The 18,471-nt window shown below is 32.0% G+C and overlaps 2 protein-coding genes across 2 annotated transcripts; both read left to right on the plus strand.

The window, feature by feature from the left end:
• Positions 1–4,038: 4,038 nt before the first annotated feature.
• On the plus strand, positions 4,039–4,311 carry HELRODRAFT_153303 (hypothetical protein; the record flags this gene model as incomplete). The annotated part of the gene is made up of 1 exon (XM_009032744.1): positions 4,039–4,311. A coding segment is annotated over one exon (273 nt), but the record flags the coding sequence as incomplete, so codon positions are not given.
• Positions 4,312–5,447: 1,136 nt separating this feature from the next.
• Positions 5,448–7,504, plus strand: HELRODRAFT_182490 (hypothetical protein; the record flags this gene model as incomplete). The annotated part of the gene is made up of 3 exons (XM_009032745.1): positions 5,448–5,538; positions 6,907–7,089; positions 7,395–7,504. The coding sequence occupies 3 exons, from the start codon at positions 5,448–5,450 to the stop codon at positions 7,502–7,504; spliced, it is 384 nt and encodes a 127-aa protein (XP_009030993.1).
• Between the last annotated feature and the right edge of the window lie 10,967 nt (positions 7,505–18,471).

Here is an 18,471-nt window from a genome sequence, read left to right on the forward strand (position 1 = left end):
TATCATCACAATCGTCACAACTTCACATTAATAATACGAGGTAATTCAGAGGTATAGAGTATAAATAGAAGAGGGCCAAGGATAGAACCCTGAGATACCCTGAAAGTAAGAATAGAGGAGTTAGAAGTAGAATTATTGAAAACAACAGAAGAAAAACGATTACAGAGATAAGAAGAAAACCAAGATAGTCAAGAATCAGTAATATTAAAAGAAAGATGTTGCAAACTCAAAAGAATAGTATGATCACGAGTATCAAAAGCCGAGGAAAAGTTAAGAGTAAGAAGAAGAGTAAGATTACTATTGTCAATAAAGAGAAGGATATCATTGTGTATTTTGAGTAAAGAAGTTTCAGTATTGTGAGCAGGTCGAAACCAGATTGAGATACAGGTAGCAAGAAGTTAGAGTTCAAATAAGATGACAATTGATTTAAAAACTACTTTTCTATTATTTTAGAGATGAAAGTAATATTAGTAACAGGTCTATAATTAAATAAAGAAGTAGGATCTAAGGATGAGTTTTTAAGAATAGGAATAACAATAAAATTTTTTAAAGAAATAGAAAATTTGGAGGTGGAAAGAGATTAATTAACTAAATTGAGATGATTGGACAAAATATTGAAAAAAAATTTTTAAGTAATTAGAAGGAAGTAGATCTAGAGAACAGGAAAATAAGGTAGTATCAAAAATAGTTTCAGTAAGAGATTGAAGAAAAATATCTTTATTAAGAGAAGACCAGCATTTTTTAGTAATAGACATAGATGAATTTGAAAGAAGAAAATCTAATGAAAATACAGATTCAATAAGGAGGGGTTCCGGTGGCGGATTAACGCACAGGCACAACAGGCACCGGCCTGGGGCGGCAAATTTTGAAAACTAGTTATTTAAAAATGTTCAAGTTGAATAAAAATAATTATTGAAATTGATACTTTACTCAAAAATTATGGTGTTCAAGTTAATATAATTTAAAACTTTAAAAAACCGATCAACAGTTGCCGTTCGTTTTGATCATATATTTAAAATACATGTATCGGAACATACAGCCGATAATGTCATGCAAAAAAATCATACTTTTATCACTGAAACAATAATTAATTAATCAGAGGACGAATGACTACAAGTGGCGCTAAATTGTAACAATATGTACGAATACCTTTTTTTTCATGGTCGCGTTTTTCACAATAATTGTGTACACAGCTACAAAAATTTGAACGTAGTTAATTATGTTAACTGTTCACTAATAATGACACAACAAACTCAAACATAACGGCAACAATGAAAAGCGTAAAACTAAATAATTTCTAGCGATCAAATAAAAATTACTTTATTAGTGCCTGTTATTTTACAAAAGTTTTTGTTAATGAGTTTGATGAGCTTGTATCATGATTTATTTGATTACTAAACGTTAATTATTAATCTAAAGATAAAGGTACAACCTATAAGTAAAGTAAAGGTACGTAGTATATGTGGGCGATAATATTTTCTTTCCAATATATGTAATTTTATTTATGTGGATGTGGTTCGATCATTGAATTAGATAGACCTTTTTTTAAATTCGCCATCTTGTCTTGTCTTGTTAAGGCCATATTCGTAGTTTCATAAAAAGAGCTAAAATGAGCGATGGTAGAAAAAGATTAAGTGGAAGTCAATATGCAAAATTGCGAAAAGACAAAGAATTGAAAAACAATACGGACTTGTATAGAACGAAGAAAATCAACAAGTTTTTTCAGTCGGTGGTCAGTGGAAGTGGAGATCAATTGGAAGAACGAAATGATACTGAAGATAAGTTAGTCGATGCGTTTTTCATTAGTGCAAGACATTTCTTTGAAAATATTGTTTTTAAAAATTGATTTGGCTAAAATTTCGCATACAAATAATATTGCTGTCTATCTATAGGTCCAGTTTAGCATGTAACAAAGAGAGATCATTTGCGGTTGAAGAATCTAAGACTGAGACAAATGATAAATCAAATGTCTCAGATGATGATGGGTTAGTTTGTCTTTTTTAAAAATCTAAATAAGAAATAATGAAACATTTTGGTTAAATTACTTTACCTGAATAAATATCTTTCTTGTACAGGGCCTCCATGGAGATATTAACAAAATTGTCTGATGAATGTCTCTCAGAAAATGTGGAGCAATGTTTCCATTTATCTGATGACCCTGCTTTATGGCAAGTAAATAATGAGACGCGCTATTTTGTGGCCAAATATGGCTTCAAGCGAAATAAAAATATGGACTTTAGTAAATCCAAAAAGGAGTACAGTGATAGCAAAATACGTAGCCTCACACAAAGTATGTTTGACTATACTCTTATTAACGGAGAAAAATTGTCGCAAGAATGGCTTGTTTATTCAGAAAGCACTGGAGCTGTATTTTGAGGAATTTGTGTTTTGTTTTTAAAGAAATCGAATGTACAAACAAAATTAACATCAGAAGGTTTTAATGATTGGAAGAATGCTTATAATGCGCTGAAAGAACATGAAAATTCATTATCTCATAGAGACTGCGTACATGCTTGCAAAACCCGTGTATAGGTCAAATAAACTCGCAGTTAAATGATCAATTGGAAACTGAGATAAATTACTGAAAATCGACTCTTGTTCGCGTGGTAGAAGTTGTAAAGACATTGGTTGCAAGAGGACTACCTTTGCGTGGACACGTTGAAAAATTTGGAAATTCTGAAAGTGGGAATTACATGATGCTGCTTGAACTTATTGCTAAATTTGATTCTTTTATGGCGCATCATATAGAAAGATTTGGCAAATGTGGCAAAGGTAATACATCTTATCTGTCATCAACCACTGTAGAAGAGTTAGTAGCAATATTGGCAAATGCTGTACAAGACGAACTCGTCTATCAAATCAAAATTAACAAATATTTTTCAATAATTGTTGATTCAACGCCTGACAGCAAAAGTTGATCAACTTTCCGTTGTAATCAGATAAGTTCAAAAAAGCGAAATGCCTTAGGAAGCGTTTTTAGCGTTTCTACCAAACACTGGCCACAAATCGCAAGAAATATTTAACGCTGTAATTTGTTTTTTACAATCACACAACCTGGATCTTCAAAACTGTCGCGGACAATCTTACGACAACGCTTCAAACATGGCTGGCAAGTATTCAGGACTTCAGGCGCGAATCAAGGAAGTCAATCATCAAGTTTTATTTATGCCATGCTCAGGTCACTCACTTAACCTTGTTGGCACAAATGCAGCAGAACCCTGTGCAGAAGCGTGCAATTTTATTTGGTTGATCCAACATGTTTACAACTTTTACAGTGCTTCTACTGCCAGGTGGGAAGTTCTCCAAAACCACACACAGTTTTACTTAATTTGAAAAGTCTCTCCACTACCCGGTGGTCTGCTCGCGACGACGCAGTTAGAGCATTGAAATATGGATGGAATCAGGTTATTGAATCACTACAATTTTTAGAAAAGGATTTAAACCAGAAACTCGTGCTGAGGCTAGAGGAATTATTTCTAATTTGAGTTTTCTTGAAATTGGAATTATGGTAGAATTGTGGGGTTTTGTTTTAGAATGTCTGAACAAGTCTAACGTCAAACTTCAAAAAGTAGACATTGATCTATCGACTGTAATCGAAATTTACGACTCACTTTTAACGTTGTTCGAATCACTCAGAGAAAGATTTGAGGATTATGAAAAAAAAGGAAAAGTCCTGTCTTTAGTTGATGACTACAAGGTACCGCCATTAAGAAAACGGAAGCGGCATTACGACGAATCAGTTGACAATGAAACAGAATTTACCACTCGAGAAAATTTTCGTGTAAACATATTTTTGGTAATTGTGACTTAAACTTAAATTCTGAAATGAACAAGAGACGAAACGCTTATGTAGAAATTAATGAAAATTTCAAAGCAGTTGTACAGTTCAAAACATTGTCAATGGGTGAGTTAGAGATTGCAGCGGATGGATTAAGATCTTTATTTCCAAACGATCTAGACGACACCTTAAATACTGAACTGTTGCATTTAAAGTCTCATTTGGCTACCTTAGACCAAAATGCAGTTCCACACACTCCAATTGATATGTGTAAATGGATAAGATTGAATGACTTGCAGTGTGTATATCCAAATGTAGACACTGCACGTCGGATGTACACTTGTACTCCTGCTAGAAACTGTTCGGCCGAGCGATGTTTTTCTTGTTTAAAGCGCGTTAAAAACTATTTGCGTTCGACAATGTCCGAAGAAAGGTTAAATTATCTTGCAATTCTATGCATCGAAAAAACAATTTTGCAAGATTTAGACATTAATTTCGTTATTGATGAATTTGCGCACAGGAAGGCACGTCGTAAAGTTTTGAAATAACTTTTATAAACAGCAATGAAAGAAAATTTATTTTTTAAAATTGATAATATTACATTACATGAATATTATTAAAGAATGTGCTTAATAAAAATGTTTTAAAAATATTGCGTTTATATGAATTTAATTTCTAAATTTATTATGAAATTTAAAATTGGGGCGGCAAACCACGAGTGCCTCTAGGCGGCAGAAAGGTTACTCCGCCACTGAGGTGATCAGAATAAGGAACAGAGCTAGCAGAGATATTAATAGGCTTAGAAAAAGATGAAGCTATAATAAAATCAATAGTGTTACCAGAAGTATGTGTAGGAAAAGAACAATATTGTGTTAAGTTAAAAAAAAGACAAAATATCATTAAATCTACGAGTGTAAGAACATGATAAGTTATTGAAATGCAAGTTGAAGTCACCAGAGATGTAGAAAGGAATAGAAAAAGGGTAGCGAGTTAGTAGAAATCATCTAAAATTAAATTGAGAGAAGAAGAAGGAGGGCAATATAAAAAAAAATAGAGAAGAAGACTTGAGAGATACAACAAGACATTCAAAAGAAGAAAAATGAAAGGAAGTATTAATGGAAGCAGTAAATAGAGATTTATAAAATAGACACCCCCATAAGAAGAATGAGAAGATGATAGAAGATTTTTTGGAAGTCTTGAGAGTTCAAGAAAGCTGTAACAATCAGGAGTAGCAAGAATAAGAGAGGGAGAGTTAGAGTTCTCGTGCCAAGTTTCAGTAAGACTAAAAAAATAGATATGACTAGAGAATAAAAAAAATAGTAATAGAAGTCTAAATGTGTAAAGTAAAAAAAAATAAAAAAATAATATGTGTATATAATATACTAGTATGTATAAAAGCATGTGACTTAATGAATGAGTCATGATGTAAAAAAATGTTGTGGAGATATTTGAACAAATTCATCGCCCTGAATGAACGTTCAATGGAACAAATTTAAAAAAAAATTAACGTGGTACTTGAAGGAGCTGCTTCAACATTATTAATATATTAGAAATTTGCTACAGGCTTTTGTATATTTCTTTTTATGGACTTGATAAGGAATGCATCCACGCATCTCCTAACATTCGTCGTTGTCAGTGACGTCTCATGACTTTTTTTAGATGCGTAGAAATGGTTCCAGACTTTTCTAGATCGAATCACGACCGAATACGTTTCAATTCAAATTATAATGACAATGACGCAGCGATCGTATTTCAAACACGTATGGGATCCGTAGTAAAATAAAATATGTCTTTTACAGAAAATAAAATACTTATGCATATGCAAAATGTGATTTGGTGTATGCACATTATGTCTTTATATAAAGTATGTGTAATCTGTATAAATAAATAATTTCAAGTAGTTTGTTGATGGAAGGTAACGGTAATTTTTTGATAAAGTCATATGTTATCTGATCTGTTCCAAGATTAGAATTTTTGCATTTATTCACTTTGTATGCAGTAGCAGATCTACACAATTTTGACGTGGTGGGGGACAAAATTTTGAAATTGTTTAAATTTTACGGCGTATCCAGCATGTGATCAAAATTAGACTGATGATCTTTTTTGGTTATCACCTCTATTTCTTGGTCAAAAATAAGGCTTTTTCTGTTAAAACAATGATTTTTAATACAAATATTTTTTACAACGGGCCCCCGCTTTCCCTCCGGACCCTCCACTGTTTATATACTAATTCATCAAAAATCAAAAAAGGATAAGGATTATTATAAAATTTTTGATTGTTAGTTAACAATTAAAATTAATTTTCTTTTCGTTATTTTTAAATATTATGAAGTCTTTATTTATGCAACTATTTTACACCATTAATGTAATATTATTATTTTGAGTTTCACGTCAGAGAACTTTGTTTTTATTTACGGCAATGTTTATTTATTTTTATAGAGGTTTTTTTCTGTTTGTCATAAATTTACAATTAAATGTCTGTGAAATAGGTATGAGATTGATAGAAATACACACACACACATACATACAGACACACACACACAGACACACACAATACAAAAAAATTCACCAGAAAAGACTTTTTGATGAGGCCGGATAGTTAAAAATGATATCCGCCGAAGCTGGATACCATTGCTAGATATCTTTTAAATAGCTTTAGTTACTAAACTGTTCACAAAATTTTTATATAAGCTCTCTAAGTTTATTTTATTGTTTCTACCACGTGGAAACATGCTTTGTATATCTTGAACACAGAGTAAACTTCAGAAAATAACATTCTTACCAGTATCAAGCATGCTGGAGCGCAAGCACATTTATAACAACCAAGCCTACTGTTATTTGTTGCTTTTGACACTACTAGATAAGTCAAGTTAATACATGCATATATTATATAACATTTATTGCAATAAATATTACAATGAAAATAAATCGTGTAGTGTATGTGATTAGCAAATACTTAAATAAAAACATCAGAGACGCTTTTTTATTATTAATTAAATAAATTCAAGGTTTTGACATAAACCATCAGTAATTTTTTTCTGTTTTTATACTTTCGTAATTTTATGGTTTTGAAAATCGAAACAAAAATGTTCATAAATGTTCCAGTTGCTTAATTTCTTTTGAAATAGATCCAGGAAACGGTGCATACTTGAGTGATAAGAAAGATCCACCAACGATATATTGCATATTTAAAAATGAGCCTGCCATAAAGAGCATAACGTGGACCATCAATGAAAATGTACTGAATAGCACGGAGAGGACCGTCATTAAAGGCAACTCAACATTCAGCATTATAACGTTTAATTACGTTGGTTAGTTCAATAAATTTTAAGAGTCTTAATAATTAAAAAAGCTTGTCTAATAATTAATAGTACAAATTTAATAGATTACAATTTTATTGGCAACATATACAAATGCCAGGGAAACGATGAACGACATAAAATGCGACTATCTGCAAAAGTTAGACTGGACTGTAAGTAACGATATTTATTTATTTCTTTATTTTAATCTTTATTATTTCAGCTCTGACATACGCAAAACCATTTACAATGTTACAGATAAATTATCTATATATTTTTTTATTATGTTCTTCATATCTTCAACCATTGATTTGAAGCAGCCATCTTCGCCAAAAAGGCTGTTAACATTCTTTTCATACGACGTGCACATGTATTTTACGCTGAGTATATGATAGCCATTGAGATGTTTGACTCAGCGAGCGTTTGAACCACTGAGCCATGTCGCCGTCCAACATGCGACAACTTACGTCGTCTACCCATTTACCAACCTCGAAAGGACGGACGGCTGGGTTGCATCTTTTTAGTCTCATACGCTTTTATATCAACTGCTATTCGACAGTGATACACACAAATGATTTAAATTTGAGCGCATGTATTAATATACTCAATAGGCATAGCCAGGATTTTGTTTTGGAGGGGGGGGGGGGAGTTAAAAATAAAACGAAAAATATTATTTTTCTTTACAATGTTCAAACTCTGATAAATGCAAAAATATAGCAAAAAAATAAAATTGGAAAAAACCATCAAGATATAAATGTAAGTATACTTAATCTTTCTCGTGCCTTAGCCTTTCAGGACATTGGCGACCATCGTTCTATGTTTTATATTAAAACATTATGATTTATAATATACATTTATTTTTTTTGGACCAAATGTTCTTTTGCTTTGTATGTAATTTCACTCTTTCCTTTTCTGTTGATCCGGTGGATAATAAACAAGTCGAGAACGTTGCTTGGTTTATTTCTCTTCTTTTAATGTCTTTCAATATTATATCAATTAATTAAACGATCTACGTAACAAGAAATTTAACAGGTTATAGGACCCAGATAAAGTTTTTCTTAATTAATTGATTTGACGAAGAAAATTTAGAATAAAGAAATATCGGAAGAATCCTTTGTGTTTGTGAAGACTGAAGTGAAGAAAAAACAAGAAAAAACACGTGCTTCTTCATTCTCTGAAAGTCGATATTTTGCTTCTAATTAAATGGTCAAATTGAAAAACAAGGAAGAAATGGATCTAACAAAAGTGCAGATCAAACACTTAGAAGGCAAAAGTAATTGGTTGAACTGGAAGTCGAGAGTTTGTATAATACTACGCGGCATTCCTGATGCAATGGACGTAGTAAATGGCAAATTAAAAGTTCCAGATGAATTAAACGATGACTCAAATAAAGATGAGATAGCAAAATATCAAACTGCTTTGAACAGATTCAATAAAGCAGATTGTAGTGCTATGATTATTCTGTCAACCAACATGACCGATGAAACGTATGAAAAAGTTCGTTCATTCAGTAATGCCAGAAATGTTTGGTTAGAACTTCACAGATTGTATGATGAAGTTAATGAAGATAAAGCATACAACTTATGCATGGAGTTCTTCAGTTATAAAATAGATGAAAGCGATGATGTTGTCACTCATGTCACAAAACTCAAGAATCTTTGGAAAGATTTAAAGGTTGAGTTAGGAAAAGATGAAAACAGTGACTTGTTGCTAATGTGCCAAATAATTGAAACTTTGCCAGAAAAATATTTTTCATTTGCTGCAAGTTGGAGATTGTTGAACAAGTCTGAAAGAACAGTCGAAACACTCGCAGATCAACTGTGTAGCTATGAGAGATCTTTGGAAGGCAAAACAGAATGTAATAAAGTATTATTTGTCAAAGCAACAACTAAAAGGTCATTATCACTAAACATGAATGGTCAAAAACAAGATAAATTTGTCAGCAAACCAAAGCGACTGATATGTCATTATTGCAAATTGACAGGTCACATTGTAAGAAATTGTGAAAAATGGCATTCTGATGGTAGACCAGCAAAACCAAGAAATAACAATCTACACGATGACAATAAGTCACTAGTTGTTATGGAATCAAGTGTTCTTGCAATTGATGAGTCAGCGTACACTGATGAATGGTTTTTTGACAATGGTGCAACGTGTCATCTAACTTTCCGAAGAGACATATTTCAAAGTTTTGAAAAATTTTCTCAACCGAGTAAATTATATGTTGCAAATGGTGATACTGTAGAAGCTTTTGGAAAAGAAATTATTCATCTTCAAGTGAAAGTGAATAATAAATGGCAACTGTTAAACTTACAGATGTCTTGTATGGGCCAAAAGTAAAAAGAAATTTGTTCTCAGTACTTGCAACTCAAGATAAGAACAGAAATAGCTCTTTTGTTTCAACCTCAAGAAGTTGTCATCTACTTATTGACAATGTGATAAGTGTTGTTGGAATAAGAAACAACAATGGAGGTTTGTTCAAACTTGTTGCAAAAACTGTTAGACCGTTGAATTCTGTAGTCGAAGTTAACTTTGTCAATGATCAAGATGCATTGCAGTTATACCATGAAAGAATGGGACATCAGAATAAGAAACGTGTTAAAATGCATCGATCAAGAGATGTTATTTTTGATAAGAAGGTTGTCAAACCAAATTTAGTGATTTTGCAAGAAGAAAGTTGTTCAGATGATACAGTTTCGATTGATGTTGAAATCAAAGATGAAAATAAAGAAACTTTGATTAAAGAAAATATTTCAACTGATGAAGATGTTCACAACCGTAGTTCAGTTTTATCTGATGAAGAAGATCAATCTGACTGTTGTAATCAAAAGACCAAAAGTATGGTTTTACGTGACAGGAATAATATCAAAAAGCCATCTCGTTATGATCCTTTCGTTATGTCCGCATTATGTGAAGTACTTAAACCAGTGAGCTACAAAGATGCCATTCAAAGTGATGAAAAAGATGAATGGTTTAAAGCCATGAGCAGTAAAATGCATTCATTAAAGGAAAATCAAACGTGGGATTTGGTAAGTCTTCCAAAAGGTCATAAGGCAATACCATGCAAATGGGTCTACAAGGTAAAACACAATCCAGATGGTTCTGTTGAACGTTTTAAAGCCAGGCTAGTGGTAAAAGGTTTTTTTCAAAAAAAGGGAATTGACTATGAAGAAACCTATAGTCCTGTGGTCAGAAGTTCAACTATAAGAACACTATTAAGTGTTGCTGCAAATGAAAAGATGTCACTCATGCAGTTTGATGTGTCAACAGCATTTCTATACAGCAAACTAGATGAAGATATTTACAAGGAGCAATCTGAAGGTTTTAAAGATAATTCAGGAAGAGTCTGTAAACTCAAGCAAAGTCTCTATGGACTTAAACAAGCTCCAAGATGTTGGAACAAACGCTTTGCTGAATTCTTGAAAAAGAGACATTTCAAACAAAGCGATGCAGATAATTGTTTGTTCATTAGAATACAGGGAGGAAAAAAACTAATACATGCACAGTATGTTGATGATGGACTAGTTGCAGGAACCAATAAAGAAGAACTAAAAATATTTGAAAAAGAATTAAAGTCAGAGTTCAAGATAACATCTAAACCTGCAACATATTTCCTTGGATTAGAGGTTAATCAAGATGAGAAGGGAAATATTAATGTCAGTCAGTCATCGTATACAAGAATGATTCTTGAAAGTTTGGGATGAGTCAGTGTAAATCCTGTACAACTCCGATTACAAAATCTGAGGAGTTCAATGAAAACAAAAATGAACACGATGAAGTGAAATTTCCTTACAGATCAGCAGTTGGTGCATTGATGTACTTGGTGACGGGAACAAGACCAGATATTGCATATGCAGTTGGAGTAGCATCCAGAAGTTTAGGGGAACCCAGCAAGTCCAATGTAGCACAAGTCAAGCAAATTTTCAGATATTTGCAAGGCACAGCTGATGTCGGTATTGTTTACAAGTCTGGTCAAAACAATACACTTATAGCCTACAGTGATGCAGATCATGGAGGAGATAAATCTAGTGGAAGATCGACATCATTTGTAATCTATATGTTTGGAGGAAGCGTGATCAGTTGGTTTAGCCAACGTCAATCCTCAGTTGCGATTTCAACTACTGAAGCAGAAATCGTTGCCGCAAGTGAAGCAGCTCGTGAAGTGATATGGCTCAAACGATTGTTGAACGAAATTGTAGATCTAAAGAAAAAGCCAGAAATTTTTGTCGACAATGAAAAAGCAATTTGTTTAGCACACAATCCAGAACTTCACAGAAGAACAAAGCACATACACATTAGACATTTCTTTGTCAGAGAAAAAGTTGCAGAAGAAAAAGTTTCAGTTGAACGAGTTGCGACAGAACTTCAAGTTGCTGATGCTCTGACAAAACCAATGGTAGGACCAAGACTAAAGAATCTGATGTGTGCGATGGGTCTTCAGAACATTTAGGTTAAGGTCATCTAATGTTTTAAATAAAATGAGAAAGTGTTAAGTTTTATATTTTATATTAAAACATTATGATTTATAATATACATTTATTTTCTTTGGACCAAATGTTCTTTGCTTTGTATGTAACTTCACTCTTTCCTTTTCTGTTGATCCGGTGGATAATAAACAAATCGAGAACGTTGCTTGGTTTATTTCTCTTCTTTTAATGTCTTTCAATATTATATCAATTAATTGAGCGATCTACGTAACAAAAAATTTAACATCCACAAACCGATCTTTAACACTTTGTAAGAGTTAAAATGTGGTGATATTCACAAAGTGACACAAGGACTTCACGATCTCTTTTCCTGCAATCTTTCCAGTAGTTGTTATATTTTTCAAACTTTCCTTCCGCATGATGTGACCATAAATTTTAACTGCCCCCGTCGGGTTATCTGTAGTGATTTCCTCTTTTCATGACCAGACTGTTTTAATACATCCTCATTCGAAGTATGAGAGGTTCAACTAATTTTCATAATTCTTCTCAAAAACCACATCTCAGAATCTTTAATCTTTTTTCCCATTTCTTTAGAAATTGTCCCGGACACAAAGCCGTATGTTAGCACAGAAAAAATGTAACACCCTAACTAACAGTTTTAATTTTGTTGATATTCTGATGTTACTGTTGGTGAGAATGTTTTTTATTTTAAAATATGCTTCTTCTACCATTGCTATCTTTTTTTTGATATCCATATCATATTTACAACCTTAAGTAATCAGACTTCTGAGATAATTGAGTAGGTATACTAAAAACTATTATTTTTTAAAATATAAATTTAATTATAAATAGAATACGACTTAATTTATTAAAAAATTTCAAAATTAATATATTTGGCATTTAAATTTTAATTGTAGTGAACGTTCAACAAAAATAGTCCATTTAGCATAATATTGGATATGGATTTTTATTTTATTTTGATTCTTTAAAATGTTGAAGTTTTGTAGTTTAGAGAATGTTTTTTTTTGTGTGGTAGTTTGACACTGGTAAAATTGCCAAAATTTAAATTAGTCTAATATATGGTTACAAACTTTTATTATACAAATCTTCGGCGTAGATTTGAGCGGATTTAGATGAATTTTTGAAGCAAAACTAGCTTTCCATACCTCTTTTGTGCCAGAAGACTCTTTCAAGCCTTTATACAATTTTATTATATACATAAAAACAAACAAATTAAATGAGCTACAAATAAACAAAAGGTAATTAAACGAAATTAAACATAACTGAATTAAATTGGTGTAAAAAAGGCGGAACGTACCAGGAATTTCTTCTTTCAGACGTTGTCCGCAATTTTTGCAATACTTTCGAGATTAAATAAACGAACAAGACATCTTATGCTTTTTCAAAAATCGAACTAACTTCCATTGCAAAAATAATATCGAACTATTTCTCCCGCCCATATTTTCTCCATAACGAACATATTCATCTCCCACCATTAGACTGCACAGTAGACATACACGCATAATCATATAGAGACATCGACCCACAGTCATGGGTCCTTCATACATAACTACCACTATTATTAATTTTATTATTAATGGTAAACTTTGGCTGTGAGCGCGCCAAATGTTACTGCTACCATTGCTCTCATGAACATCAATGCCGTTGAAGCCAATTATGTTTAGCCATGAACATGCATTACACTCATATTATTATAACCAAATTTTAAAGTTGCCAATATGTCACGAGAAGTACAATCAAGATGTTTAATTTTTTGGAATATCAATTTAAAAGTAGAAATATTAAAATAATTTTTCAACTATTTCTTAAAATGGTGCACAGCAAACATGAAACATATCAAATTGTGAAATATTTTTTATTTTTGGGGGGTTTGAATTCCAAAAACCTTTTGGCAACGCCCATAATATACACAAATTTGCAAATGTATATATGAAAGGCCGTAGCCAGGATTATTTTTAGAGGGGGAGGGGCTGTCGGAATACTTTTTTTTATAATTGAAATCAACGAAAAATAACAAATCCAATCAAATCAGCTCTTATTCGCAAAATAAAAAACCAAACAAAATTATATAAACAAAAGTAAATTGTATTTTATTAATTTTTTTTAATATATAAATTTAAGCGACATGCTTTTTGGTTTAAATGGTCCAAAATCATGTCGTTGTCCACTTAGATAGATATATCCCGATGAAAAGATAGTAGTGCCAATGAAGTGAGTCGCTCCTCATTAGAGCTATTTCTTAAATAATTTTTAGTTCTTTTCAGTGTTGAAAAACTTTTTTTCAACTGTTGACGTTGATACTGTTAGAACTGCCATAATTGATAACAGTGCCTGAATATTTGGAAATAGGTTGGAATTGCATTCTGCCAATGCTTCAATGGCTGTTTTTGGTCTATTTTTTATTCTCATTTTCCATTTTTGTGTCCACAATGTTTAATATGTTTTTAAAAGGTTCTGGAAAGTCATCTTTATAAAATTCGAGACATTCTTCAATCTAATTATAGAGTACATCACACCTTTCAGGTAAAATAAATTGTAAAGAAGTAATTAAAGTGTCGTGTTGAAGGAATCTATTTTTTAGTGAAGCCATTAAATCATACAATAAAGAATTGAAAATGGATATTCAAAAATAACTTTCGGAATCCTGTGAAGTCAAATTACATCGATTTTTACTAAATTTTGTGGTTCTTGGAATAACCATTTCTATATTTAATTCATCAGTTCTTTGGCTTGAGTATATATAGTCTTGAGTTCTTCATCTCCATTTTCTTTGCAGCAGTTAAGAAGTACTTGAGTTACATCCTTTACCGCCTGCATTGTAGTTTTGATATCCAGATTCACAGTCTGCAATAACTTCGACAAATTGTAGATAAGTCCAAGAAATTTACTTAAAACACAAACTGCTATAATAAAATTACTTTTACCTATTGTATTTGACAATAAATTAGCCTTTTGAGATTGATCATTAAATGTTTCATTAATTTTTTCTAAAGAGGCCACAATAGGTACACAAATTTCTTTAAAAAGAATCAGAGCTTCATGTCTCACACACCATCTAGTTTCTTTTACATATTTGTTTGATTCGTTTGTTTTTTGATTGAAGGATTTAATTCTTTTATTCTATCTTCCAATATTTTTGTGCGCTTTGGGCTTAACCGAAAAAATTGCACACTTCTGCAATAATTCCCACAGCGTTCCAAATTTCTCGAATTTTAGAAAAATCAGTTAAGCAAAGGTTTAAACAGTAAGATAAACAATGTGTATAAAAAGCTTTCGAAAATTGTTTTGTTATAACAGATTAAACTCCTCGAAATTCACCCCTCATGGTAGATACTCTATCATATTTTTGTCCTCTAAAATGTTCCATTTGAAGACAAAATTCACTAAGCTTAGCAACAATTACCGTTGCAAGGCTTTGGCCAGAAACATCATATACTAGAACAAATGATAAAAATCTTCTTAAAATTGGTATACCATTGTCATCATTACTCACATATCTTATACATAGGGAAAAGTGTTCAATTTGTGAAATATCAGTTGTTTCATCAGCTAAAACTGAAAAAAATTGTTTTTGCTAAACTCTTTCGATAATTTTTTTCTGTATGAGATAGCCAAATGAATTTATTATTTCATTCTGTATTTCAGGACTGGTAGGATGGCGTTTTTGCAGATTGTAGTAAATGAATTTGTAAAACTACATCTCCTCCATTGGCTCTAAATCTTAACAAGCTTCGAAATTTACCATAATCTTCTTTTGGAGTTATTAAATTCATCCGTCCTACTTCATTATTGCCTCTTAATGCAAAGCCTTGCTGACAACAAAAACGTATAGATTCTATTATAGGTTTAAGTTTCTCTCTATTATCTATTGCTTTTTTCTTTTTTTGAGTACCTATTTGTTTGTCAATACTATCCATTCTATTAGAAGCAATGATTTCAATATTACTTTTTGCTAAAACAGCATTTTGATGATATACTGTTGATTCATGTTGTCTAAAAGACTCCAAATAGCTCCTCATTTGAGCTATTTCTCAAATAATTTTTAGTTCTTTTCAGTATTGAAAAATTTCTTTCAACTGTTGACGTTGATACTGGTAGAACTGCCTTTTTCAAATTTGTGTTTGGTTCAAAAGTTCCAATTATTTCATGTTTACCTTTACCAACCATTTTGTCTATTAAAAATATTACACACGTTGAACAATAAACGCTTTTACCTTTTTCTGAATAAGCAAGAATAAACTTTTGTAACCTTATAATGAAAGCGTCTTGTCAATTTTCCTTTATCATCGCAAATAAATTTTTTGTAACTATTTGTTGGTTTCCAAAGCAAGTCTCTTGCTTCAATTTTTCATGGTTGTTTAATTTTGCGCCGACGTAATCAGCTGTCTTTTTTTGTTTTTGAACATGTTGCATCAAAAAAATTATCTTTTGCAATAGATAAGGACGAAATATATTTCTCATTGCCCTTTATCTCCAATTCATTGTTAATGTTCACAGGACTCTCAGACTCATATGTACCGACTTCCAACTCTGTGTCAACAAAGTTTTCGATTCATTACAACATAAAGATTTTGGTATTTTTGTTAAATATTTCAATAAATTGTTTATCTGCTTATTTGTTTTTTTCATAGCAAAACATTACTTTAGAACCTCAACGCAATCGAAATTTAAAAGTGAAAAAGAGAGGAAGATTCGGACGATTAATGCATAAATATGTTTGATTTGAAAGTGAATTGCTATTAAGACTGTTATTTATTAAAATATTGATAATTAAGGCTTTAACGTAGAATACAGAAAAAGTTTTAAAAAATTAATAAATCAAACCGTCAAATCCGCAGAGTTTTGAGAGTTTTTATCCGCGGTTATCCGCTTGGGGCTCTATAAGGTAAGCATGTTGTTGCGTGAAAGAGAAGACGAGATTTGATTGTGATGAAACATTTCTAGAATTTGTTGAGTGAAGGTAGCTGTCTGAGAGCATTTTTACTGCCCTTTTCATGAGTTGAAAAATTGCTTTAGTGTTGGATTTATACGTTTAAGTCCAAACTAAATTACAATAGTTTTACTTATGGCAGACATAATGCATTGACGAGCAACTTACGACTTTTAGTGGGAAGAAAAATTTGTATTTGTTGATTAAGCCCAGGCCTCTAGCGAACTTTGAAGCAACATTTTTTATGTGAGGTACAAATGTTAATTTCTGGTCTAGGTACATTCCCAGGAATTTGCAAACTTTAGTTCACTTAAACTTACGTTGTCAATTGTAATATTGTACGGCTCCTTATAGTTTAGGTATTGGACAGGACCGAATATCATCAACTGAGATATAGTTTTGTTTATTGTTAGTTTATTGTCTTCGATAAGAGACTCACATCTGTGTCCGCTTCTGGAAAATATTTGAGTCGTCTGCGTACAGTACGAAGTCAAAAAACATTGACGAGTTACTGAGGTCGTTGATGTATGACAGAACAAGTAGAGGGCCCAGAATACTACCTTGCGAGACACCTCCAGTCACTGAGCGACAGGAAGAAGTGGTTCCATGGATCTCAACGTATTGATGTCGATTTAATAGGTAGCTTTCGAACCACTTAAGTATTGTGCCACGAAACCCGTATACACATAATTTTTGAAGAAGTATCAAACGCTTTTTATAAATTTAGAAAATTTCCCACGGTGTAAGTATTTTTTATACAATTTTTTATATTAAATTTGCCGTTTCATTTATTCATCTTTTTAGCATTTTTCTTAAATACTTTGTCACCGAAATTTTTTTACTTATTTACATTTATCGTTCAGCTTTTCCCCACGTAAAAATAGATGTGGACGAGAAGTCGATATTCATGCAAGAAGGTGAAAACATTCAAATATGCTGCACTTTCTGGGGAAGCCCCTTGCCCAAAGCCAAATTAGATTCTCATTCCGCCCTGATCATCTCCAACCAGTACAGCCACAAAATTACTCCAAACAAGGAGAGGATCTTTGCCTTAATAACAATCCCTATTAATTTCACAGAAGAAAGAGTCGACCTAATATGCAAAGCTACTAACTTCATTCACGGTGCACCCAGGACTAATAGATATAATGTTACCATCAGAATAAAAAGTAAGACAAACTGTGTGCTACGTTTTACTGAGATTAACAGTTTAAGAGAATGTTATCGAAGTTAAATTCATCTTTCAGTATTGTAAATTATTACATATCAGTAAAGATTTTATTTTCAAACTAAAACGAACATTTCATAGGTGCTAAGTCCCTGGTCAAACCAATTCTGTTTTTTACAACTTTGACTGTGGCGGTGATAATAGCCTTAATCGTTAATGAACTGCATATAAAGTTTCAGAGTCGTCATCACCATCACCACCACCATCATTTTCATCAGCACCACATCATCCAAAAAACATAATTTTATTTTACCATTTTCTAACGATATATTATTAATAATAACGTATATTAAATAATTAGATTCATTGTGTTCGTTATATTTTTCATTATATGTAACATTTTCAATGATCTACTGATAACCGTTATCATATTTTCGTCGGATTAAACTCAATTCGAATTTCCTACCGTTTGAAACATCATAAAAATAATATTAATGCATTTCTTCATCCTTCAAGGAGAATAATTTATGGCTTACTCAGCGGCTGTTTTCATTCCTTTCGTGTTTGACGTTTCTATCAACGGCTTGCTGCAGGCTGCTTTCTGCCGTGTATTTGTTGCGTTTGTAATGTGCAATGATAATTCATATTGCCCAATTTTTAGTTAACGTCACATATTAATTAGAATACATATACTGCGTGAAAATAACATTTGTTCATTTCAGGAGCAAGTATTTTTAAAAATTATTGTAAATATGAATAAACATTTCAAATAAAGTTTTTTAAAGTTTGCTTATCATTGGCTAGCCTGGTTCTAGAAGCTGTATCAACATTTTTTATGTTAATGTGAA

The sequence above is a fragment of the Helobdella robusta genome, assembly GCF_000326865.2.
Source record: "Helobdella robusta unplaced genomic scaffold HELROscaffold_87, whole genome shotgun sequence".
Taxonomy (NCBI): Eukaryota; Metazoa; Annelida; class Clitellata; order Rhynchobdellida; family Glossiphoniidae; genus Helobdella; species Helobdella robusta.